The sequence below is a fragment of the Chinchilla lanigera genome, unplaced genomic scaffold (genome assembly GCF_000276665.1).
Source record: "Chinchilla lanigera isolate Chin_1 unplaced genomic scaffold, ChiLan1.0 scaffold00026, whole genome shotgun sequence".
In the NCBI taxonomy this organism is placed as follows: Eukaryota; Metazoa; Chordata; class Mammalia; order Rodentia; family Chinchillidae; genus Chinchilla; species Chinchilla lanigera.
Window position 1 is genome coordinate 19,142,469 of NW_004955427.1, and position 27,123 is coordinate 19,169,591.

Genomic DNA, 27,123 nt, shown 5'->3' on the forward strand with positions numbered 1-27,123 from the left:
CAAAAAAACAAAACAAAACAAAAACCCTCTGAAGACAAAGCAGTAACTTCTTATATTTTACCCCTCATATCTCCAAACATAACACCATTATAAGTGGATTGCTACTAGACTGTACCAAGACTGTTTAGCTGTAGTCTGGGCTCATTCTTTCAATTATTTGGGGTTTTCAATCTGTCTATACTCTAGTAGCCCACATGACATTTATACTCATCTTCTCTAACAGACTTGGTTACACACGATTTCCTTCATGAGCTTCATAAATACAAGCACTATCAAGACTTTTTGCCCGTGAAAAATATTTCAAACAACTATGAGGAAAATCATTGAAAAATAAAGTAAAAGAACAGAATAAGTTACAACAAAACCTTTTGCCTCAAGATAAATGTTTTCTCAAAATTATCTTTGATTGAGGCCAGCCTTGGCTACAAAGTGAGTTTAAGGCCAGCCTAAAGTGCATAGCAAAACCTTGTCTCAAAAAGATAAAAATATCTTTGAATGTCACAGAGTAGACTAAGCCAGCTGAGACCCCATTTCAGAAAGCTTTCTTCTTAGCAGCAAAAGAGAGAAATCCACCTAGGACTTTAGCCCACTCTTTTCTGCAGTTATTCTAATACTATTAGCCAGCTGAAATAAGAGATTTTGAAAGGGCAGAAGGCAATTCCACACCTCTCTTTCTGTAGCAATAATTACTGGCCAGCTGAGCACACATGATTAGGCCATAAGAATGACTGGAAAGACAGCAAACACCAAAGGTACTGTGTCAAGGTATAAATGAATGAATGACTGCAGAGCCATACAAACAAGCAATCCTTTTACTGGAGAGATATACCTCTTCATAGGTATATTATCCAAATATACTAACACATGAAAGATCACATCACCTTGTTTACGGATACATTTAATATTCCTTAACCTTCCCAACTTTCAAAACATAATAGTATACAAAATATAAAATATCTTAAATATTATAAAAATTGCAAGAAAAAAATAGAACGTATGAAAATATTTTTATCCACGTTTTCCCTCCTTATTGAGAGGCAGCCTAGTTTACCTTGAGTTCGTAACTGTTGAGTGGGTAGGAATATGCCCTGCCTAATACTATTCTGTCCCGGAGGAGCTTAAATAAAACATAGTAGTTGCAGAAGAGGATGAGAGCCATAGAAAGTGTGTGGTTCCACTTCTCCGATCGCAGCAAGGAATAGAGCTGGTAGAAGACAACACTGCCCTCAATAAGGATAAGGAGATTTAACAGCCTTAATGGACGATGAAACAGGAACTGTAAGGAAGTTTAAAAAACAAAAACAAAAAACAAGGTTATTTCACAGAGAAGACTGAAGTTACTACTGAATTCATTTTTCTAAGATTTTTTCATATTTATAGGTTTCATATGTAATAACCAATAGCTCTGTTTATCAAATATCAATCAGACTATTTCTTGCTATACAGATCCAAACTTTTACATTTTTGCTCAAGAATAATGAAAAAACTTTACTTCAGTGTTCCTGGGACACAAAAAGGAATTATGCCCCAAAGAACACTATCTTAAAAGATTTTCTTGAGGTTGTATCTTAGGTATATACTTTATTAAAGATAAGCAAAAGTGTTATCTAAGACAAGAAGTTGGAGAAAAGAAACAAAATTTTAGGCTTTACAAGTCAATAGGCAAAAACAGACTATGAACATGTGCATGCCTGTAAATACAGCTACTTGGCTAAGGCAAGAAAGACTGCAAGCTCACAGCCAGCCAACTCTGTGAGACCCTATCTAAAAAATATGAAAATAAAAGTGCTGGGGACAGAATTCAGCGCCTCCCTGGGTTCAATCTCCAATACTGGGAGGAGGGGGAGGGGGATCATAAAGTAGGTATTTATATAACTATTTAAAATATAACCACTTAAAAATGTAAAAATCAAGCTGGACTTGGTGGGCAGGCCCATAATCCCACAACTCTAGGAGGTTGCAACAGGAGAACCACAAATTCAATTCTAGCCTGGACAACTTTGCAAGACGCTGTCTCAAAATAAAAAGGCTGGGGAATACAGCTCAGCAGTATGGTGCCTGCCTGGCAAGCACAAGGTCCTGAGTTCAATTTCAGCACCAAAAAAAAAAAAAAGTGCTGGAGATGTAGCTCAGTACAAAGCCCTGGGTTCAGTCCTCAGTACCGCAATCAATCGATGGATCTCATTCTTAGCTTGTGGAGTGATCTAACACATATAAACATCAACACTAGACAAGTCTGGAAAAGAGAAAAGTATTACACATTGAAATATCAATCCAATTAATTTTCTTAATATTCTCTGAAACTAGCTGCCCGCCCAGATCAATGACTGAAATCCTCCATGCCATATGCTTCTACTATTTTATTTTTTTCTGAGTCTTGAGAAGCAGAGTATATAGACAAGGCAAGGAGAAAGGAAAAATTAATCAGAATTAGAACTAAAATTGGGACTTCCTATTTTCACTTTCATCTAATCCTGTAAGGTGCTAAATCCTGATTAAAAAGGTGCTGTGACTAAAAAGATATAGTCACAGACTGCAAAGGAACACTATCTAATAATTTGGCTTAACTAGTTTAGTCCTAAATCTAGATGAAGACAGATTATGGTAATGTACTCCATCAGATCTAAAAAAACTAAAGATGGATTTCCAGTGTTAAAGAGTTTAAATCTAAGAATAAAGCCAAATTATCATGACAGTTTTGAACGGTACTCTAGTCTTCAGGGCCTTTCTTCAGAGGAAAAAAATCTTTAACTTGGGTTTTATTCTATGAAATCCAGCAACATCCTATATAAAAGTGGCTCAGAATGAATGCTCACACAAGGATTCAGAAAGGCTATTTCAGATTTCATGGCAAGGTCTATGTATCTAAATGTGCAGAAACCTATAAACTAAAGGAGTAGAAAGATGAGGACAGATTTTAATGTCTAACAGATACTGGTAACAGGCATACTTTAAATGAGTGTTCTCAAACTTCAGTCTGCTTGAAATCATTTCCAAATATGCAACTGCTGTAAATTCCTGGGATCCTCCAAAGATGTTCAGACATAAGTCTGGAAGAGGGGTCTAGAAACACTATTTTTAAAGATTGGGCCAGATAATTCATGTGCAGATGGCTCAAGGACCACATTAAGCACTGATTTGATCACTTGGTCATGCAAAACCAGTAATTAACTTGCCTTGTGTGTGTGGGGGCATGCCAGGAATCAAACTCAGGACCTTGGGCTTGCTGAGCTACATCCCTGGCCCCAAACAGAAAATTCTAATAAAATATCTGGCTATTATTACAAGTGTCTAGGAGACAGCAAGGACCAATGGAAGGAATTAATGGCCTAAAGAACTCAGCTTGCTAAATTAAATAAATATCTTATAGAGAAATTAAATGCTTATGTGGTTCACTCCCCCATCTTAAGGCAATCTGTTAAGAGTTGGAAGTGGGAGATGGGAATTGAGATAAGATGCTGTTGGCGCCTCATGTAAGGGCCTTCCACCTATCCCACCTTTCCAACCATGGTATTTTAAGCATCCTGTCCTGGTATCAGTTCCCAGGTCCTTAAATAACACTTGTAGAACTAGAAAGTCTATGTACTTCACAAGGAACTGGAAGGACAGAGGGAGAAAGGGATATAAATACAGTAGCTCAAAAAAAGATCCCCAGCTGGGCATGGTGGCACATGCCTGTATTTCTAGCGCTCAGAAGGGTAAGGCAGGAGGATCACTGAAAGTTCAAAGCCAGCCTGCACAACACAGCAAGACCTGGTCTCAAAAAGGAAAAAAAAAAAAAAATCCCCCAGAATGGTCTCCGGTCTCAAGCAATACACTACATTTGGACATTTTTACCAAGACTTGTCCTCTACCTGTACCCTCTCTTTTTCCTGCTCACATCAGCCAGGTAGCTACAAAGACCTCTACCTCCTGGAGCTAGAATTTCTAGAAATCTGAATGACCAAAAAGATCATACATAACTCAAAACTTAAATACAGATGGAAGAGAACCTGGATCCAGCGGGTACTTATTGCTTTTTCTTTTTTTAAATTTTAATTTTTTTCTTTTGAATCCAAGTACATAAAAGTAAAAAGCTGTGTATTGTTATCTTCAAAAAAAAAAAGTAAAAAGCTGCAGATCATGGCATTTCTGACTTCCAAGGAGGAAGTTAAGGAATTTTAAAAAGATAATAGATATGACTAGTAACAAAAAACAAAAACAAATGTCCACATTATTACTATTTAAGTATCACTTAAAGGTGCATGAACACAATGTATCTTAAGGACACCAAGAAACCAAAAGAATGTAAAACAAAACTGTAGAAGAAAAAGAAGTCTTATGTAATTGCCTACCTGTTTCAAATACTAGATTCAATAAATTCCAATGTAACCAGAGAAACCAGCTAAGCTATTAAGACTGGAATACTGGTATATGACCTTCAACTGCTAGCAATAATTACCATGCATTAACTTCCTAGTATTAGACCTTGAGTAGGTGCTCATATATTTAGTGGCCTCCTAACACTCCTAACCTTACGCTGGAAAACAAATAAGTGATACTTGCATAAAAGCGGGCATGGGATACATCTGAAGGCACTGCCACGTTGTAAGGCCCCATGGCTCTATATAAACATCTGCTGTGCCGCACCAGTACCCCTTGAGGCCATATTGTATTTTCTGACCAACTAAGGGAAAAAGAAAGGCAGTGTTAGCACATTGACAATTACAGACAAAACAGTGTCTGGCAAGGTCAGTTATATTTTAATGGAAGAGATTGTAACTTAAGGTTTCATCTGTCTGAATTCTGAAAATATAGTAATTCCACGGTCAAACTAGGAGTTAGAATGGATTTGTTATGGTAACTTCATTGCTGGAGTACAGACAGACTGCAAAGTGCTACGGTTAACGTTGGAAGAACTTAAAAGGCTTAGAAGATAAGCAGAAATATGTTTAAGTAAGGCATCTATGGGCAGAAAATAGTGTAAGCAGGCAGACTGTCATCTCCATTCCAAGTGAGCAGAGTCTACTGACAGAAATGACAGAAAAAATAAGAGGAAGCCGATGGCAATAAGAACAGAAGAGAAATTAACACTGCCAACTAGCATGGCTGTTACTGCAGAATTATATCCCCCAAAACTAAAGAATATCAGTTTGTTTATCGAACAATTCAAACACCTCACAGATGTGGGAAGCTCTACAGTAGAACACACAGACACATGAGGTACTGACACAGACTTTTCTTTTTACCGCTTTCTTGGTTTATTTCTCTAGGGAAAAGAAGTTAGGGAAGAAATAGCTTCATTCTTTCCAGCATCAATGTAATGGAGTTGGGGTGGGGATGGGGATCTTCAGGTTAAGCTTTTTTATAAAAAAAAAAAAATGATTACGTTAATTCTTTTCTTCCTGATTTTGGGAAGGTTAGTTTCCTAGGGTAAGAACTGGGACAGCAGTTTAGATATGTTAAAAATGTATATTCTAGCACCCTGAAGCTTTCCCAGTTGAGAAAATGTTCCGCCGGCCTTGCTCACACTTACCAGCATTAGGTGAAGATACACCTCATGGCCATGTGCCATCAGGAGCCTGAAGATGTACAGTACTAGCACTGTGGATTGTATTTTCAATTTTTATTGAAATCTGTCCTTGCCCACAGTCGGGTTTCTTTTCAGCCTGGCCCAATCTCTCTCAGTTCCTGGGCTTGAAGGCCTGTGCTAATCTGTATCAGACATCAAGGCAGATAATTGAAGGGAGAACTCTGAGGGGGAGAGGGGAAGGGAAGTCACCTTAATCTGTCCCACTTAATTAGGAAAAAGTTGGTAAGGGATGAAATTTATGAAATGCTCAAATTATAAAAGGGAGGAAGATGAAGATGGTCTAGGTCTGAGAAACAGGTATGATGACAGGCTCAGAAGCAACAGAAGAAAGCAGTCCTAGAATTAGCTATTTTGGATCAAAAGGGGCCATGCAGAGAAACTACTGATGGGGGAAGGAGAGAGACACTTAGAACAATTGTGATTTAAATGTGAGAAAAGCAAAGAGGGAGAGACAAGAGATTAGAGGGAAAAGGAAAAAAATTAAAAAGCAGGCAAGGAAAATTACTAGACTAAATCTGCGAATAATAGAAAAGAGAGAAGCAAATTCCAGCTGTTGTTAAGTGTGAGATGAGTAGCTAGCAACTACTTGGCTGTGGCGATGAAGATGAGAAGACAAATCGTAAAGCCTTATAAAAGAATTTTTAAAATATGACTCTCAATTTTGGCAAAGGATTAAAACTAAAAGAAAACTCCAAAGTGCAGCCTGGGACATAAATTACACTCTAGATTGATTGGGCAGCTGAAAGAAAGGTAGGATGCACTTGAGAAGGGGCTGGGAATGGTGGTGAAGATGAGTTAATGTTCCCTGTGTTCAGTTTAGCATGATGACAAGCATCCATGTAGATACAAACTAAAAAAATGTTCAAAGCCAAGAACAAGAATGACATACAAAGCAAATAAACATGACCAGCAGCATGTAGAGTGTTACGTGCTTTTACCCTCTACCTTACTCACATGTGCTGTGGAGCATTGCTGTAGGACCCGTGTTCCAGCTTCTGCCACTTTCCCAGGTGTGCAGCTGACTTATGTAGCAAATCACAGTATTTGGATGGCAGCAGTTGCGTGGTGAGCATGACAAAAGCATTGATCCACACCATGATAAGGTGCTCACATGACCAGCGCATGTCATAGTACTGGGTGCTCTGGAAGAGAACCATAAGAGAGAGAAATGACCCATGCACGTGTACACAAGAGGCAGGGATGGGTGCATGTACACATGCCCCGCAGACAGATCCACAGAGTCAACATGCACTGGTGGTCCTGCTGTCCGTGCAGAGACTTCGAGAGCAGAGTCCTCCAAAATCCTTCCACCTGACTTTCTGGCTGTATGAGTTAGGGCTAGGAGGGAGAGCAATTATATTTTAAGTGTTTCCTTTCTAGAAGAATTGAGTGCTTCTGAAGGACCACTCCGGCTGCAGAAGTGCTTCTGAATGGATGAAGGAAACACACTAAAATGTCCTAAAAGATTCTGGGCCCAAGTGACATCCAGACCATTTTTCTTTACTATTGAAATAAACTGAAGTTTAGAGAAGGTTAGATTAAATTCAAAGTAACTCTAGATAACCCTGTTAAGATCAACCACAATAGGCTGAATTTCACTGAAACCTTGGTTCTCTGAAGCTGCTACACACTGATATATTATTGTATGCACAATTTTAATTTTCCCCACAAACGTTAAAAAAAAATTAAAAAGAAAGAGAAAAAGAAAGCAAGAAGGGACCACCACGGGGTGCATCACATATATGGAAATACCTATCCGCCAACCAGGAGCGGTATTAGTGTACTCCAGATGCAGCCGAACTCCACCATCCAGGCTGCCAAAGGGGAGACAGAGAAAAGGGGGATTAAACAAGAAATACCCAGTTGATGTAATTCACACACAAATCCAGGGAGCACATCAAGTAAGGTAACAACTCACCTTCACAAAACACAAAGGGAGAAACGCAACATAGTAGGCACTGAAGAGAGAGTTGAAGAGAACTTCTTTGATTCTGTGGTTGAAATCTGCTTTCAGACACTCTACTTCATTACGAATAAGGTCTGGAGACAGGGGGCAGCTGTGAGTGGGGATGGGCGTGGCATTATTAAACTGTTCTTTTAGAGACTCCAGTAATAAGGAGAGGAAGTCTTTGGATTTGGCCAAGCCACCCACAGTTGAGGCACTTTCCTCTACAACCTGGTGCTGAACCACATAGTTATAGTCTGTGAGAAGAAGATGAGCTCTGCTATCTTGGTGGAAACAGCAGAGTGGAACATAAACACCAAACCTGTAAGACAAGGAGGATATCAAAATGAGACCACAGACAGCACTTCCAAGCACATCATGTAACTACATCAGTAAATGGTCACGACCCACCAGAGGAAACACAACCTGAGGGGACTTTGCTGATGGTAAATTTGTTATTTAGAAAGCTTTGTAATTTCCTTCAATAAAAGCAGTATGCATTCACTGTACGACAGGAAACTACACAATCACAATGATAAAATATAAATCACCTCGAACTAATAATTTTTATTACTGGGTGCACATTTTTCCAATGGATAAACTTTGTACATAGTTATATATACTTGGGCCTTATATAACATAAAATGTTTTTGTATGGTGCTCCAAATATTATTCTCACAGATTTTAAAGATATTACAGGATGCTTATATATTCACTTGTAGGTGCACCATGATTTACTCATTCCTTTCGTTAGAAACAGGTTATTTCTAATTTTCCACTAACATCAATAATACAGTAAGTATTTTCACAGCACCCATCTTTGTATAAATCTAGCAGTTTTGGGGCTGGGGATTTAGCTCAGTGGCACAGCACCTGCCTGGCAAGCACAAGGTCGTGAGTTTGATTCCCGGTACCGGAAAAAAACAAAAACAATAACAACAACAACAACAACAACAAAAAATCTAGTAGTTTTCACATGGTTTGACCTTCACTTCAAATGCCTCATCAGTGAAGACTCCCCTGCCTCCAAACTGTATCACTGATCTATTCCCCCTAACGCCCCTTTTCTGGTTATTTTTCTCTACAGACCTTACCATCCCATGTGTTTATAAGGTTGTGGGGGAAGTCCTTTTTTCTTGGCCTATCATTCCCTCATTACAAATGTAAGTTTTAGAAAGCTGAGATTTTAGTCTACTTAATTCATTGGTCAATCCTTGGTGCCTCAAACAGTGGATGAAACAGTATGCTCTTAATATTTAATGAATTAAGTGAAAAAAAATTCTGGAAATACAGTAATTTTTTTTAGAAGAATTACTGAATAGTTTTCAGACTGATAACATTGTTGGCGCTAGAGACTTAACCCAGGATTTCACATATACTAAGCATAAGCCCTATTACTGAGCTACACTCAAAGTTTCTCTCTCTCTCTCTCCCCCTCTCCCTCCCCTCTCCGTCTCTCTTCCTTTGTCCCTTCCCTTCCCTCTCTCTCCCTTCCTCCCTCCCCTTCCTTCTCTCTCCCTCCCCGCTGCCTCCATCCCTCTCTTTTTGGCTGTATTGGGGGTTGAACCCAGGGACTTCACACTGGGTTTTACTTTTTACCTTTGAAACAGGGTCTCACTAAGTCACTAAATTGCACAGGCTGAACTCAAACTTGCAATCCTTCTGCCTCAGCTTCCCACAGCAGTGGTATTATAGGTAGGCATATGCTACCACACCCAGCTTCCCTTGATAATTTCTTAGTTATTTCAACTCTTGGTTCACAGCCTTCGCTGTGGGAAAGGTGCCTTCCCCATACTGGGCTCAACAATAGGACTTGTTTTAGCCAATGACATTGGGTAGAGGGTAGAAAGCAGAGGCACTAGGCCTAGCATGGGTAACTTAGCTACTGACACCCTGCGTCAGAACAAAAAATGAAAAAGGGCTGGAGATGTACAGTAGCTCAAGGCCTTGGCTTCAATCCCCAGTATTAAAAAACACAGAAAAAAAAAAAAGAAAAGAGAAGAGAAGAGAAGAGAAGAGAAGAGAAGAAAAGAAAAGAAAAGAAAAGAAAAGAAAAGAAAAGAAAAGAAAAGAAGAAAAAGAAAAGAAAGGTACATAGGTCAGCAGACATGCTGCAATGAGAAGCTAAAAATGGGCTTGCACACTGAGGCCCACTCTTGCTATCCTGCCAATTTCATGTGACTCTGCCCAAGCTCACTGGCCACAGAATGAGAAAACATGGGAGGCACAGCTGGGTGGCCCCGCTGCCTGAACTGATGACTGCCATCAATGCGCAGGAAAGACTCCTAACTTCCAGCTGGCTCTAACATGTGCACAATAAAGACATACTGTGAGAGGCTACTGTGGACCTGTGACAGTTACACCATTACTGTGGTACCATAACTGATACAGTGTAGAATGAAGGAAAATAGAAAGGTAGCATCAAAGGCTTAGACCACAGAGGGTTTTGTAAGATAAAAGAAATGATTCATTAAAAGATTTTAAAGAGTCAGATTAAATTACCCTTTTCAAAACTCATTCTACCTACAATGAAAAACAGAACAAAGAACAAGAATGAATTATAAGATGACCATGCAAAGGTACAGAATGTAATACAGAAATTATGGAAAACAGATTCAAGATATGTTTAGGTCTAACTTTAAGAGGGTAGACTGATTCTTTTGCTGTTGTTTTTCTGAAACAGGGTCGCGCTATGTAGTTCAGGCTGGTCTTAAAACTCCCTCTGTAGTCCAGGCTGCAGTCCTCTAGCCTCAGCCTCCGAAGTGCTGGGATTACAGGCATGGGACTGGCTGGACTGTGGACTAATTTACCCTGAATTGAGAAGCTGCTTAAGAGGAAAAAAAAGAAGAGAAAGACCCTCTTTTTAAACCTATGAATAAACAGAAAGATATAGTTGTTTCCATAATCTACTATTTTGAATTTCTCATATTTAATGTTTAAAGTTTCCATAAAAGGTAGATTATATAATTTTTTAAAACTAAAGAAGGTAAATATATTTAAACCTAAAATTTGTTTAAATTACATGCTTATTTCATTGTTTTAGGAAGTGTAAAGAACCTCCAAGAAAAAATAAGCTTCTTTATATAGCTAAATGGAAATGAAAGGTTTGCTAGCAATTTTGATGATGGTAATTCTGTTTGGTGAATACAGTCGATTAAAATATTAAAATAATATTAAAATTAATTTAATTTAAAATAAAATTTAAAAAAAATTTAATTAAAATAATTAAAATATTAAAATATTCCTCACTGGAAGGAGAGTCATACATATCAGTTTCACGGACAGTCCTGACTAATGCCTGTTGTCCCAGTTAACCAAGTTTAGAAAACGAATTATACAGTCACCATATCCATTGCCTTCCAATTTTCTGAACCCTAGGCTTATGAAGCTTTCATTTTCCACTCTTTAGCAGTATCACTTACATGACCCAAATAATTTCTAAACATTTACTAATAAAATGTAAACCTGGAGTACTCACGGGTAGCCAAGGAAAAGGAGATTGAGGACTGAATGGCTTCGAAAAAGATTGACAAGGGTCCAGCAAAGCACCCATCCACACAAAGTAAGCAGCACCAAGCGCGCTGATATCAGAACCACGTAGTGAATCATGGACGCTGCACCCGCCTTAGTGGCCTGAAAGTTTGGAAGCACCAAAAGCAACATTTTATAATTGATCTTATTAAAAAAAAAAAAGTGTCTCAAAGTAAGGGCTTCGTAGGTTTAGTAGAAGCTGAACTGTGCAAAAAGAAAAAGAAAAGAAAGAAAAAAGATAAACTGCCGCAGCCCACTTATCTTGCAAAGTATTAAAAATTCAAACTTCTCCAGGCACAGTGATTTCCTTCTTATACCCTCAAAGTCCCTCACACAGACCTCTTTTAAATTCTTATCATTATCATCTAATATGTTTACACCAGGCATATGCCCCATGGACTAGTCATCACAATCACCTGGGCTGCTCACTGAACGTGTAAATTCTCAACAACTTTCTTCTCCCGAAGTAGGGAACAAAATTTTGAGTTAAGAAATCTGTATTTAGCCAGGCATGATGGTACACAGCTGTTATACCAGCACTCTGGGAGACAGGGAGGACCACAAGTTTGAGCCCAGTCTGGGTAATTTAATAACTTAGCAAGATTCTATCTCATAAAGCCAGGCATGGTGGCACACGTCTGTAATCCCAGCACTCAGAAGGCCGAGGCAGGTGGACTGCTGGAAGTTTGAGGCCAGCGTAGGCTACAAACTGAGTTCAAGGCCAGCCTAAACTGCTTTGCAGAACTCTTTCTCAAAAAGACTAAATAAGTAATTAAAATTTTAAAAAAAGAAAGAGGGCTGTAGCTCAGTGCAAACTCTCTGGGCTCAATTCCAAGTAACACAGGGAAAAAATGTATTTAAAGAACCTCCCAGGCCATTTTCATATATGTACCCATGGAGAGCCACCAATTCATCTGTCTTACTTCCCACCAGACTACAAGTGCCACGATAACATTCACAATACTTCTGTTTGTCTTTCAATTCTCCCCTCTAATCTGTCTGCTTAATTACTGTTTAATAATTACTGATATTTCATAATCATAGCTTTGGCAGATCCCTACATAAATAAAAGTTTAATTTTTGCACTCATGCAAATAATGCATAATTACTTCCAATTCTTTATTAACATAGCTGTTCAAGTATGTTCTTTAAAACCAAATTTTAAAAGTGACTGTAATGGTTGATACATTGTGTCAACTTGAGAAGTTTACAAGTTTATCTAAGTGACTCAGCAGGGGGCCAGGGTCCTCACTTTGTAAACATCCCTGCAAGAGGAGGGCAGGGAGACGGTGTGAGTGCTACACCTGAGGGTGGGTAGCCTGCTTACAATATAAGGGAGGAAAAGAGGCTCACTCTTCTACACCCTTCTGCTCTTGTTTCTTTGCTGTCTTCTGCCATCATGAACTGCTGCCCCTCTGCCATGTGCCACCCTGCTTGGGAGACAGCTGATTACAGACTGAAACCTCATAAACTATGAGCTAAATAAACCTTTCCTTCCTTAATATTGGGCATCGGGTTTTTTGTCTTAGCAATGAGACAAAAGTAACTACGACATTGACTAATTATAGAAAAAAAAAATATACTCGTCAAAACATGAAGCTTTGACTGCCACTTTCTTCTAAAATGAATTAAAAGTACATCGTCATAACTTTAGAACAGTAGTGTTTGAACCCAGAACGGGAGAAAAATTGTCTGGAGTGACAAGTCCATGTGAAAGACTAAGGAGCTTTTCAACTCCTCTTATACTTCTATCTCTTAGCTTGTACATTACATTACAGAACATATATAATATACAAGCAATATATATATATATATATATACTACAGTCATGCTCTGCATAAAAATGTTTCCATCAATGACTAATGGCATATATCACGGGGTCTTTATAGGGAGAAAAGCCAAATGTGGCAGCACCTGTTTGTAATCCTAGCACTTGGGAGGCTGAGGCAGAAGGATCACTGCAAGTTGGAGGCCTGGGCTACACAGTGAGTTCAAGGCCAGCTTAAACTACATAGCGAGACCCTGTGTCAAAAAACAAAACAAAAATTACACGGAAAGCCAAGGGCCAACAGGACATGCTTGTGGTCCCAGCTACTCAGGAGGATGAGGCAGGATGGCTTGAGGCCACGAGTCTATGGCCAGATATGGGCAACACAGCAGTGCTCCATCTCAAAAAAAGAAAAATGTATTAAGTGAAACTGAAAACATCCTATTGCCTAGTGACATAATAGCTGACATAATATTGCAGCACATAACATCACTCACGCAACTGGGGTGCTGCCAGTCATAAAAGTACAGTATATACAATTATATGCAGTATATAACACTTGATAATAATGATGCCACTAGTTTATCATTTTACTTTTTGTCTTTTTTTGAGACAGGGTTTTGCTACGTAGTTCAGGCTGGCCTTGAACTCACCGTGATCCTCCTGCCTCAGCCTCCCGATGGCTGGTACTACAGGCATGTACCACCATGCCTGACTGTTTAGCATTGAAGTATACTCCTATTTATTACAAAAAAAGTTTACTGTAAAATAGTACACCGTGTTATTCTGACAACAGCTTCGCATCTTGTGTTTACTGCATCACTCTAACTGCATCAACAGCCACCAGCATTGATGTCATCGCCCAAGCTTGTACATGCCCACCCTGATGTCCACACAAAGAGGCAATCACCTCATGATGCATTTCTCAGATCTTATCCCAGTGGCGGCAAACCTTTGAGTTTTCAAGAATACAAACAGCCCACTGAAGCACGTGTGCCATCCGTTTGCTACCACTGTCTTATGCCATCATTAAGTGATACATGATTCTGTATTTAAACACGCAAAGAAGTGGTTAAAACGAATACCACAGCGAACTGCTGAAGCCTCACAGTGACAGAAGGCTCAAGCCACTCTCAGCTGTGCACAGGAGGGCAGAACTCCACATCACCCCCAAGATATACACCTCACGCCATGTGCCCAATGTGCCTAGGCTCAGGAAGTTACTCCTGTCCCCTCATTCACACAGCTCATGCCAGAAATAAAAGAGACTGCTCTTGACCAATCCACCCAAGCAACAGAGCCTGTGCTTGTTCATTAGTTCTGCCTGCTTCCAGAACCCAAGCTCCTAACTACTGTGCTGAATGTGACAAATCTCTATCAGGTCCTGAGGACACAGTGGTAACCATAACAAGTGTTACGGTTGATTCATTGTGTTTGTGTTGATTCAAGTTTTGAAGTTTAAGTAACTCAGCAGTTCCACATCTTGGGGTATAGAGGACATGCCCTTACCACTCTAGGGTATTGTTCATTGTGTCAACTTGAGAAGTTTAACTGAGTGACTCAGCAGGGGGCCAGGGCCAGAGGAGGGCAAGGAAAAAGTGTGAGTGCTACACCCACCTGAGGGCAGGTAGCCTGCATACAATATAAGGGAGGAAAAGAGGCTTGCTCTCCCTGCTACTTCTGCTCTTGTTGCTTTGCTGTCTTCCCCATCTTGAGCTGTTGCCCCTCTGCCATGCCACTCTGCCTTGGTTGGAGGCAGCTGATGACAGACTGAAACTTCCACAAACTGTGAGCTAAATAAACCTTTTCTTCCTTAATTTTGGGTGTCAGGTATTTTGTCTAAGCAACAAGAGAAAAGTAACTAAGACACACATACTACCAGGAAAGTAAATAACAGGAAATCCGAACCTATAGCAAGCTTCTCTTACAAAGTGGTATTCAAGCTTAGATCTCAAGTATAAGCAAGAATTAGCCAGGGCAGGAGTAGAAATTACTCCTAACACTATGTTAAAAGTATACAACGTCTGGGCCAAGGATACTGCTCAGTGGCACAGTGCCTGGCTGGTAAGCCCAAGGTCCTGAGTTCAATTCCCAGGACAAAAAAAAAAAAAAAAAAATACACTGTCCCCATATATATTTAAATATATATTCTATATATAAAACCTTATATTAAGTATAACAGATATAAAAGTCTTTATACAGGAGGCTGAGCAAGGTGGACTGCAAGCATGAGCCCAGCCTGGACAACACAGTAACTTAGCAAGACTCTGTCTCAATACAAAAGGCACCAGGTATAGTAGTGCACTCCTGTAATCCCTGTACTTGGGAGGGTAAGGCAGGAAGACCTCAATGAGCCCAAGACCAGCCTGAGCTACAGAATGAGTTCAAGGATAGCTTGGACTATATAGCAAAACCCTATCTCAAAAAAATTAAAAAAAAAAAAGACTGAAAGGACTAAGACAGTATAGCTCAATACGAAGGCCCTGGCTTCAAGCCCCAGTACTAGGGAAGAAAAAAAGAAACACCCAACTATATGCTCCTAAAGACTGGAAGGAACTATAACATGGTTCATGGTTCTCAATAATGGGGCTGTAATTTGTTTCCATTTTTGCTTTACATTTTAGTGTTTCTTAGTTTTTTCAATATGCTATTTTTATGTTTAGAGAAACAAATTATTTTTGTTTTGTTCTGGTTTTTTTTGGTGTTGTTGTTGTTTTGTTTGTTTTTGAGGCAAGGTCTCACTTTGTAGCTTAGCTTGGCTTCAAATAGGTGTGCCCAACCAAGCCCAGCAGGAAAACTATTTTTTAAAGAGAGCTGCTTCAAGTTGGCGGGAAGAATAGCTGTACTTATTTGTAAGGCTTGTGGAGCAACTAGCACTGGGCAGGATATGAGTAAACAGTCTATCCAGGTGGAAAGGTAGTCCTTTTCTAATACAATTTGCTTCCTGAATTATCTCCAACCTTCCCTTAAAAATGATTGATTTTTCTCAGGATAGGGATTCTTTCCGTGATGTAAGTCAAAAAAGGGCAAATTTTAGTAGAAGGAAAGATGATTTATGATGGATTTATCCATCTTATCTAGCTATTTTAGTAAAGAACCATTACAGAGCTCTTAATTTTCAAACAGCTAATACAGTCACACCAAAGTATAAAATACTGTATATACAGCGTTTGTAGTGAGAAGCTTCCCTCCTGCTGCACCTGTCTCCCAGCCACCAACAAGCAGTCCATTATTAGTCTGAATTCCTTCTAGAAACAATTTACTCAAATCTAAGCAAATATAATCTGTTCCCACCGGCCCTGGTGGCACATACCTGTAACCTCAGCACTCAGTAAGCTGAGGCAGGAGGATCGCTTCGAGTTCAAGGCCATCTTGAACTACATAGCATTCCCTATCTCAACAAAACCACCTCCCCAACCAAAGTATATTCTGTTCTCTCCATGTATTTTATTTTAGGATTGGGGACTGAACCCAGGGAGCACTAAGCTATATCCTCAGCCCTACCTGCCCCATTTAAGACAGGGTCTTACAAATTGATCAGGCTGCCCTTAAGGTTACATTCCTCCTGCCTCAGCTTCTGAAATTCTTAGGATTACAATCAGAAAGGATTTACACACTAACAGCATTTAGTTTAAGTTGGTATACACAAGTACCATTTCCAAGTTACTGAAGTGATGGAAAAAATCATTCCCTGCCTGTTTTTACAAATGTTAACAAAAGCCTGGACTGAGTTCCTCTAAAGATAATTATTTTTCAATACATCCAAAAGTAAACATCTGTTCATCACAGAAATACTTAACCTGAGAGAAAAGTTACAGAAGCCTTTCCTACTGTGAGAACCTGACAATCTTACTACTCTTGTTTTTCAGCTAACTTCAAACAGCTTTTGGATCACAACTTAATAGATTACTCTGTGTTCACAGAAATCAGATTTCTGAAAATCAGCTTACAAAGACTTTTATATGTTTTAGAAGAAAAAAGTTACCTCTCCATTATTTGTGACTATAGTAACTATTCATTTATAATTCCACACTGATAAGGTAGGCGAAATGGGAGTTCAAAGCCAGGGTAGGCTACTTAGGGAGTTCAAGCCAGCCTCAACTAAATAGGGAAACCCTAGCTCAAAAAAGCCTAAGGAAATAAAGTACTGGCACAGAAGTTAAATTACACTTGTATTCAAATTAATTTGGACATTTCATGCTTTCAGTCTGAACTCATTCTAGTAATTAAGCCCAGCTACAAGTGACAGAATACAGTGAATGAGCAGTTACCTCTGAGATGAGAGCCCACACAAGTCTCCTTGCCAACATCACTGTGATGAACGCTGCCAGGTGATAATCAATGAGATGAAAATTCTGCAAGAGAAATAAAGATCTGCATCAGAAAGAAATCTGTGTATCTAGCTGCAACTCTACAGGAATGGAGGTCTGCCTCTCCACAGCCTCACTTCCCCTCAGCCCCTACCCCAGTCTCCTTATCCCTGCTGCTGTTTGTTAAAAAATAAAATAATTTTTTAAACATCTGTTGGTACATACCTGTAACCCTAGCACTCAGGAGGCTGAGGCAGGAATGCTATAAGTTTGAGGCCAACCTGGGCCACACAGTGAGCTCAAGGCCAATCTGAACTACAATATGAGACCCTGTCTCAAAAGACATGGAAAAAATCCAAAGCAATCTGGCCCTCAATACATTTTCCTTACATCTCTCTACCCTAATAGACCAAGGGAATCTGATAGATATTGAAGAAACTGCCTACTTTCTACTTCTCTTTTCATGACAAATCTGCCTTAGCTTTCTAATTACTATTTTAAACTATCTAGAATGTATCCCTCTCCTTTTTTAAAACTTTACTATATTAAAAGAAAAAGATTACAGTTCTGAGTTACATAACATGCTGAAGAACTGTGACAATGCCACGTTGATAATGTGTCAAATTTAATGGATCAGTTGGGATTCATAGTTTTTAGGAGTTACTGTTGTCGATCTCTATTCAAACATGTTAACCTGACCGGGCATCTACTAAATTCTCTATTAGTTGGTACATCAATTATATTGTATTGCCAGACCTAGTGGCATACTACTGTAATCCCAGCTGAGAGAGTAGGACAGCAGCAACTTTGAGGTCAGCCTACACCGACTACATAGTGAGCTCCAGGCCAGCCTAACTCTGCAGTAAAACCTTGTCTCAAAACACGAAACAGTAAGCAAGTTCAAGGCCAGCCTGCACTACACAGTGTGACCTTGTCTCTGTAAGTTAACTTAGAAATATGCATTATATTTAATCTCTTCTATAAAAACAATAGTATTACCCAGATCCCACCTATAGTTCCTTCTGTTCTAAGTCTATATACATATGATATGATGATCAACAAAATGAAATCTTTAGTTACAGTATCCTAGAACCAGTATACAGGAACCTAGTTCCTTTTGTTCTAAGTCTATATATATATGATGATCAACAAAATGAAATGTTAGTTACAGTATCCTAGAACCAACAAAACTGGGATGTATTTTTATTTTGATGGTCAGAAGTTGTGCAGGCCTCTACAATTCCTTCCAAAATAAAAAAATGAATTTCTCAATCACTGAATAAATATGTACTCAGCATCTAAAACATGCCAGATACTCTTAACATTAAGTATATACTGCCAAAGGTAACAGCCAAAATTCCTGCTTCTGGATCTTACTTTATTACACTGTGAGAGTAAAATCAAAAAGCAGAGATTATTAGTTGTTGTTCTGCCATCAGAGTGGAATTTAACTGGGGCTGATTCCTTGCTAACTAAAGGTTCATTTCCCAGCCTCCCTTGCAAAACTACCTCTAAACAAGGACAGATGAAGGATATGATTATTAAAAAGGGCTGGGAATGTAGCTCGCTGTGAAGGTCTTGGGTTCAATCCTTACTACCACAATCCTTACTTGGCTTCTTTCCATACCACCTTGAGGATTTGGTTACACACTTCTATGTCCACTAGGCTAGAAAGGTTTAAAATCTCTTTTTATAAGTTCCAAACACACTGGGACTTATAAAATCAGTCCACTTATTTTAACTTACAAAGTAAGTCCATTTAGCCATTAAAAAGGTAAACTTGACAGAATTGTTCATATCTGACACCTTACATTTATAGCAAATTTAACATGAGGTAGAGAAATTTAAATATCAAAACCTTCCTGTCACATTACAATTTATTTATGGTGGGATATGCCTACAATCCCAGCACTGTGGACAAGATCACAAATTTTAGCCCACTCTGGGCAACTTAGCAAGAACTATTTCAAAAGAAGAAATAAAAAAATAAGTCCCAAACACATATATAAATTGTTCAGGACCACAGTGCTCTTTCTTTGTCCTGGAGAATAACTATCATATACTCATCCCAATCACCCACTGCCAACTGCCCAAGCTGTTACACGACTAACCTTATATATATTTTATATAAAGAACCTCTTCTACATCAGGATAATCATGACCCTGCTAGATGGGCGGAAAGAGTAGAAGAAACCTACAATATGCTTTTATGTACCTCAGTAGAGACAGCTATTCCTATCTGAGCATTTATTTTTCTAACAGCTACATTTCTTTTCATAAAAGGACCCAACTGCATTCAGCTTAACTATGCCGCTAGCCAACAAATTATAGAATTCTCTAACCCACCTTAGGTAGCACTGCACACATGGAGATGATGGAAGCCTACTCGGGAGAAACTCTCCTTTGTATTTCCCTATGTTTTCTCCCTTTCTGGCTAACAGGAACAAACCACAGCCAGCCTGAGGCCACGTGCTGGAAGACAACAGTCTCTACCAACCTGGGCCCCCAACTGGCCACGTGGAAGAACTCTACCAACCATGACAACTACCTCAGACTGTTATGTATTAGAAGCATTACACAATTTTGGGTTAATCTGTTATATAAGCTGACTATCCCAATTCAGCCATTAAAAAGGTATACTTGATGGAATTGAATCCTATTTGACACCTTACACTTACAGCAAATTTAACACAGGATAGAGAAATTTAAATATCAAAACCTTCCTGTGATATTATAATTTATTTAAATATTTTCTGCATTTTTATTTATATATATTTTAAATAATCTTATGAGGTTTTCTTTCTCCTTTTTTGGTACCAGGAATTGAACTCAGGATCTCATGCTTACCAGGCAGGTGCTGTACTGCCGATTATCCCTGGCCCTGAGGTTTTCTTTCTGAAACTAATCTGAGGTGTAGTAGAAAAACATTTCATTAAAAGAAAAATTATTAAGAAAAATAATTTCTTTACCTAGATTATTCCAGCTAGCTTCTTGCCTAAGTGACATAAAGAACTTAAAGTCCTATGACAACTTACCAGAGAAGTACAAGACGCAGGGTGATTGTAGGGATACCACCACACAGTTTTATAGATGTTGATGTACTGAATGAACAGAGCAACCAATAGGTAGATGAAAAACAGAAATTCAAAGAGCAGGCTCCCGTCCATAGGCAAGTCAGGAATTTGGCAATGACGAACAGGACCTGGGGTGATTAAGGCTGTGATAGGTGGGACTGGAAGGCCAATAGCGCTACCATTCCTGAAAGAGAAAACTACGGTTAACTCAAATAGTGACACTCTCCAGTGTCACAGAGCACAAAGGGCCTGCTCCTCCTCCCCACCTACTCCTCAACTGTTGGCATTCCCTAAGGCTCCATTCTGGGATCCTCTTTCCTTCTCCTTCTAATCATTTTCTTGGTGATCTAAGGTACAGCTATGGCTTCCATTAGCTACTGTATCCCAAAGACTAAAGTTTCTCTGCACGGGGCTCACTGTTGAGTTTTACATCCACGTTATCTGATTGCTTACTACACATCTATGTTCCTCCTACAGTCCTGACCCTAGTTCATGGCCCATTTCTTACCTTCCCAGATCAGAAACCTAATCTAGAGCTTTTCTTCTGTCTCTTCGTATCCAATCACTCTCTAAAGAACTATATTCCACTTTGCAGAACTTTCTTCAGAAGGTACCCTCTCCTCTCAATTCACTGTTTTGGTTCAAGCATTCATCAACTTTCACCTAATTATTGCAGTAATTCTCCTAAATTCAATATTACTTCCTCCAACCTGCCCTCTGAAATCTTTCTAAAGTGAAACTTGCTGGACATGGTTGGACATGCCTAATCCCAGCACTTCGGAGCCTGTGACAGGAGAGTCACAAGTTTAAGACAAGCCTAGCTACATTGTCAATTTAAGATTATACAGCAAGACCCTGTCTCTAAAAAATAATAATAATAATAATAAAATAATAGAGTGAAATTCTAATGTTACTCTTTTACCTCAAACTCCTTAATGGCTCTACACTGCCAATGGGATAATATGCAAAAACTGCTATTCAAACCTATGAAGCTTTCTGTTTAACCAGGTAGCCTTAGCATAGTACTCCACAGTACCCTATACCCCTGTTATTTACTCCCAGGAACACAGAAACTGTTGTTTTATTCCCTTTACCACTGTTCTCTTATTCCCTTTCCATCCAATACCATCCATAATCACTGTCCTTAATTACTCACATACACACTTACTGACATCCTTCCAGACTTTTTCTACTCATCCTTTAAGACTTTTAAGGGATAGGGGAAATAACTCACTGTGCAGCACATGTCTAGCATCTGTAAGGTCCTAGATTCAATCCCAAACACCACCACCACCTCCCACCCCAAAAAAAGGCTTTTTTTTGTTTTATTTTGTTTTTTTTTTGTCTTTTTCCAGTACCAGGAATCAAACTCATGACCTTGTACTTGCCAAGCAGGCGCTGTGCCGCTGAGCTAAATCCCCAGCCCCCCAAAAAAGACTTTTTAAGATGTTCAGACATATCCTCTTTGGTTTACTCTGACTCACTCAAACAAAACTGATTTATCTCTATTCTATATCATGATCACACATAAACTATGCCTGTACTATTGCACTTTCCATGCTGTTACAAATGTTTTGTATGCATCTGTTTCTTGGCTATAAGACCATAATCCCAAGAACAGAGACTACTCTTAGCTCACTGCAAATACATATCTTTAGGCTGAGAAGGCAACAGATCAATACAATCATGAAATATGCCAGAAATAGCTGGGCTATCTGAAGTGGTAAAATAAGGGTAGAGAATAAAACCTCCTATTGTTCATATGCCTAGGAATAGTTACAGAGATCCAAGGATCTGCTACTGTTTACACAGAAGGGAAGGAGTGTCTTGGTTTGGATACTTTGAAAGAAGATTGTACAGATGGAACAATATTAGCGTTAGTTAACATTGTACTCTAAAATTTCCAAACACAGAATTCTAGCATTGTCATGTTGCATTTATAATACTTTAAACAACTCATGGGAATATGAACTGTGTTCACAATGCTAGCAGCCAATCTATTCCCTCATTCCAGTTAATTATAAGCTATTGAAATAAAAAATTCTCAACAGACATTACAAGGTTAGGAGCTTCTAATATAAACAAACTAAAACTCTATATTCCCCTTCAATTAAAACTGAAGTAAGTGAAGCACTGTGGCTCTGGGACAGGAAAGGTCTGTGTGGAAGCGTGGGCTGGGTGGATGGGGATAGAACTGGTGTTAGTACCCACAAAAATAAGGCAGCAGCAGGGGAGGGGAGGCATACTAAACTTATCTCTTATGATCTAGGGGTTTAAGAAGTTATTAAAATTTTTCACAAGTAAAGCACGCTAATATACTTCAGCTATTAACAAAGTCAATAGCTGGGCGTTACAGCACACACCTGTAGTGTACTTGGGAGGGTGAGGCAGGAGGATGGCCACAAGCTGGAGACTACCCTGGGGAACTTTACAGAATTCAAAACCAATTTGAACTATGTAACAAGAACCTGTCTCCAAAACAAAAGTTAACAGAGCAGACCTAAGACTGGTCCTTGTGGAGCTGGCAAACAGTTACAAAGTGAGTTCAAGACCAGCCTGAAGTAACTAGTGAAACCTCGTCTTTAAAACACCTCAGGAATAAAAATTTAAAAACACACACAAAAAAGTCAATCAAATACTAAGCTTCTGAAAAGATATTCAAAACAAAGTATGAAAGAGCTACACTTGTGATTCTCTATACAGCTGACTATTGAACTTGAAGCCAGAAGACAAAAGAGACAAAAGTCAAAGTGATCCGTAACATCAGCGGGGAAAAAAAGAAAGTATTCTTACATGAAGAAAATGCATGTGATTAAGGCTTTTCCAGGAAAGTCTAAGGGCAGGCGTGATAGTGTACATGCGCCATCCCAGCATTCTGAGAAGACAGGGCAGGAGGATTTCAACTCTAAACCCACTGCTGGCAATTTGGTGACTTGCAAGACCCTGCCTCAAAATAAAAAATTAAAAAACGGTTGAGGATTTAGTTCAGTGAGAATGTCCCAGATTCATCCGCAGGACTGAACTTATTTCCAGTATCAATGAGTTATGAAAAGACACATAAAAAACTGCCCATCAGGAGAGTTCATTAGAGAGCCAAGGGTTTTACTGGGTCTGGATACATTGGTATCCTCTTTCTAACAATACCAAAATCATCGATTCCCCAGAGGAAATCAGGTACTCAGCATAGCTGTCATTAGACCTGCTTACAAGGCTTGCAACCTGACAATTCTATAAAACAGTTCCCTCCACTGACATAAAACTTTCCCTAAATAGTAAAAATGGGTCACTGTGCCTAAACTGTACAAACAATGAGGTTTATGTTGAATACCTGCTTTCTCTCTGCAGATAAAGTTTGTGTACAGGCCCAGCATGGTGTACATGACTGTCACAGCACCTGGGAGGCTGAAGCAGGAGGACTGCAAGTTTGAGACCAGCCTGGGCAACTTTGGAGAACTCAAGGTCAGCCTGAACTACACAGCAAGAACCCATGTCACATACACAAAAAAAAAACCAGTTAAGGGGTTGGGGATTTAGCTCAGCGGCACACAGCACAGCGCCTGCCTGGCAAGCGCGAGGTCATGAGTTCGATTCGTGGTACTGGAAAAAACAAAAACAAAACAAAACCAGTTAAGACAGCTGACTTAAAACTGGACCTTATGGAGCCAGTAAGCAGTAAATTCAGGTAAAAAAATGAGTAAAGAAAGATTAAAAAGGATAAAGAGAAACTAAAAGAAACAGAAAAAGCAATAGTCATCTAGAGATTTAAGGATATTATTAACAAAGCTACACAAAGACTAAGAAAAAACTTATTCTTTGTCCTGCTCAAATAATCTCCCTCAACTAGGAACCCTCTAAGAAATCCAGAAATACGAAGTATTTTGTTCTTTTTACAAAAGGACAAGCAATTAAACACATTTTTCAAGAACAATTCTTCTTCCCCAAAGGTAGAAAGTAGAATAAGAAACTATGCATTTCAATCTTGATTGTTATCACCAAACTAGCTTTTTCACATTTTCAAGTTTAACTTCACCCATCAAGCCACAAACACTTAACAATTCTTTCCAACTGACACAAACCTTACAGAATTAAATACTGTATATCATCCATAATTATGCTACATTAAGCAATTCTATCCCCCTCATCAACACACCAGATACTCCAAAAATAATTTCTCCTTATCTGGACACTTTTTCTTCATTCATCTTCCTAAAGCTATAGTTTAAGACAATGGTGGCAAACCTAGGGCACACATGCCACAATGGACTGTAAGTTATTACTGAAAGCTCTAAAAGGTTCACCACCACTGGTTTAAGCCATCTACTATTTATTTTCTCTATATTTTTTATACTTCTCTCCCAGGTATTATACAACAACTTATCCCAGCTGCTTTTTTCTCATGACAAAACAAATACATAAACTTTTTTTCTCAAAATAATCTCTTGAGGTAAGTATGTCACAAAATAATAATAGTCTCAGTAACTTTTCAAATCAAGAACAATTATCACTTTCACATAAATCTGCTGAAAAATACATTATTCCACCCCCATCTCAAACTAACTGCTAAGTAAATATGTTAAAGGAGAAGCGAGGATAGAGAATGGAGGATTAAGCACGGTTAGAACTTGGAAATAAAAAAAAAGAAGAGCTACAATGAAGGCAGAGAAAATACTGATCTACTCCTAAACGCAGTTAAAATTAGACATAATGCTGGCACAGTGGCCCATAACCATAATTCCAGCTACCTGGGAGGCTGAGATAGGAAGACAGCAAGTTTAAGGCCAGACTGGCCAAATTAGTAAGACTGTCTCAAAATAAAAAAATGAAAAGAGCTGCAACTGGAGATCAGTGGTAGAATACCCTTCCCTTCAATCCTCAGTACCACCAAAAGAAAAAAAAAGTGTCAATAAAACAGTCATTGTGGCACACACCTGTAATCCCAGCGCTTGAGAGGCTGAGATGGGAAGATCATCGCACATTCAAGCCCAGCCTAGGCTACACAGTGAGTTCAAGGCCAACCTAAACTACATAGTAAGACTGTTTCAAAAAAACAAAAAAGAGAAACAGAACAAGTTTGAGTCCCACCCAAAGAACTTAGCAAAAGTTTTTAAAGAGTGGGAATAAAGAGTGCTTGCAGAGCACACATGAGGCCCTAGGTTCAGTCCTCAGTACCAAACGGTTTAAACAAACAAAAAAACCAAAAAACCACCATTCCTATATATGGGGAGGAAGCAGAAATTAGTTGGCAAAAATTATCTTGACCAAGGAGGAACTGATCAGGTAAGAGCATCTCTGCACTGCTACATGATCAAGCCTCCTGTGGATAGATGTCAACCTGGATAAGATTAAAAAGAATTCAGTCTGGCCTATGGTGTAGCTCCAAGGGAGCTACATGCTTAGTATATGCTCAGCATGTACAACACCCTGGAGTCAATCCCTAGCACACCTTCCCCATCAAAACAGAAATCATTCATCCTAATTTTTGAAAATTAGGATAAATTTCCATTAAAAAGATCGAATTCTTTACTCTCATAAAACATGACACGAATCTTATGATATTTAGGCTACTACTGAGTTTATTAATAATCAAAGAATTTTTTGACAAAATAATTTCTGAAACTCTTGATGGAATCTGACTTACAATTTTAGAATTTCACGTTAGCTGCCCTATTTTCCTCCAATGCCAGGAGCTAAGTTGTCCTGGCTGGCCTTGAACTCTCAATCCTCCTGCTTCAGTCTCCCAAGCAGCTGTGATTAAAAAAATGTAACCTACAAACTATCAGTTTTAATTTGTCCTTTCCCCCGCCACAAAAAGCCATTAAAATAAACTATCACATCTGCCTCAAACTGTACTTTGAGACTCGGTTCTCCTTTCCTTCAAATAGCCAAAAGGGTGATGGCCAGAAAACTAGAATTTAGATTATCAGCCATAGACTGTTTTCACTTTATAGACTCCATATCCTATCTTTCTACTGTCAAAGTGTTGTAGAATACTTAAGCTTCCAGTCTTCAAGAGCAGGATACCCACTTTGTGTCAAGAATAAAGCTTAAGCACAGGGGTATGGCTTTGTGGGACTGCTTGCCTAGCATTCATAAAGCCCCAGTACCACACACACAAAAAGAATAAAGCTTGATAAGCTAGTATCTGAATATGATGACTTTTATGTTAGTCTTACTGATCATAAAACATTACAAATTATGCTTAGCCTTATTTCTACTTTACCTGTTTCTCAAGCCTGTTCCATTGCCACAACCCCCACCAACCAAAGTCTGTAAAGAAGGTAAAGCTGAACGGCTTAGCTGCTGCCGACTAGGGCCCCTCCTTCCACCGGGCATGTCCGGGAACCAGTCTGCTTCCAGTGCCACCTGTAGTTGCAACCCAGGTTAATGGCTGTCAAGCTGTTTCAACTCTGAATAACACAAAGAGAAAAACGTAAATACCTGTTAACTATTTGTAAAGTACGCAATGTAAAAAAAAAACAAAAAACAAAAATAGAGAAACTGAGTGAACACACCTTGTGAAACCATATTTTCAAACAAATGCTCCCAAGTGTCTATTATCTAATTTATTCTAATGAAAGGGCTACTCGGATTCTAATGGGCCAGAAGCCTAAGTTCTGATCCAAGCTCTGGGAAGTCACACAATTCAAGTCTTTTGTCAGCTGACGTGTATCATACGCAAGACACTACAATCAGGTGGAAGTTTACACGCAATACCACCAACTTACAGATTTCCAACCTAATATTTCACGTTCAGCCACTTGAAACACAGGAGGATTATCACTGTCCCAAATGTTAGGTTTTGTTATCAAAGGATCTGGATTCAGAGATAAGATGTGTCACATACTATCCGAGTTTGAGGCATTTATCCTCCGCGTTTATTTCTTCACCACGTGAAAGGCGTCTCCTGTTCTACTGAGAATTTT

The 27,123-nt window shown here is 39.0% G+C and overlaps 1 protein-coding gene across 5 annotated transcripts in view; it reads right to left on the reverse strand.

The window, feature by feature from the left end:
* The window catches only part of Tmem39a (transmembrane protein 39A), a 65,685-nt gene that overhangs the window by 23,838 nt on the left and 14,724 nt on the right, over positions 1–27,123 (reverse strand). For 4 of the 5 annotated variants that reach the window (XM_013515085.1, XM_013515087.1, XM_005386440.2 and 1 more), the window contains exons 2-9: positions 26,421–26,607; positions 20,162–20,384; positions 17,088–17,171; positions 10,996–11,150; positions 7,491–7,839; positions 6,527–6,714; positions 4,546–4,666; positions 1,052–1,276 (exon numbers count right to left, since the gene is read on the reverse strand). In XM_013515085.1, the coding sequence (XP_013370539.1) occupies positions 1,052–1,276; positions 4,546–4,666; positions 6,527–6,714; positions 7,491–7,839; positions 10,996–11,150; positions 17,088–17,171; positions 20,162–20,384; positions 26,421–26,533 (1,458 nt within the window). In that variant the 5' untranslated portion in view covers positions 26,534–26,607. Of the gene's footprint in view, positions 1–1,051; positions 1,277–4,545; positions 4,667–6,526; positions 6,715–7,490; positions 7,840–10,995; positions 11,151–17,087; positions 17,172–20,161; positions 20,385–26,420; positions 26,608–27,123 lie in introns of those variants that run through there. The other variant, XM_013515088.1, reaches the window with a different exon arrangement.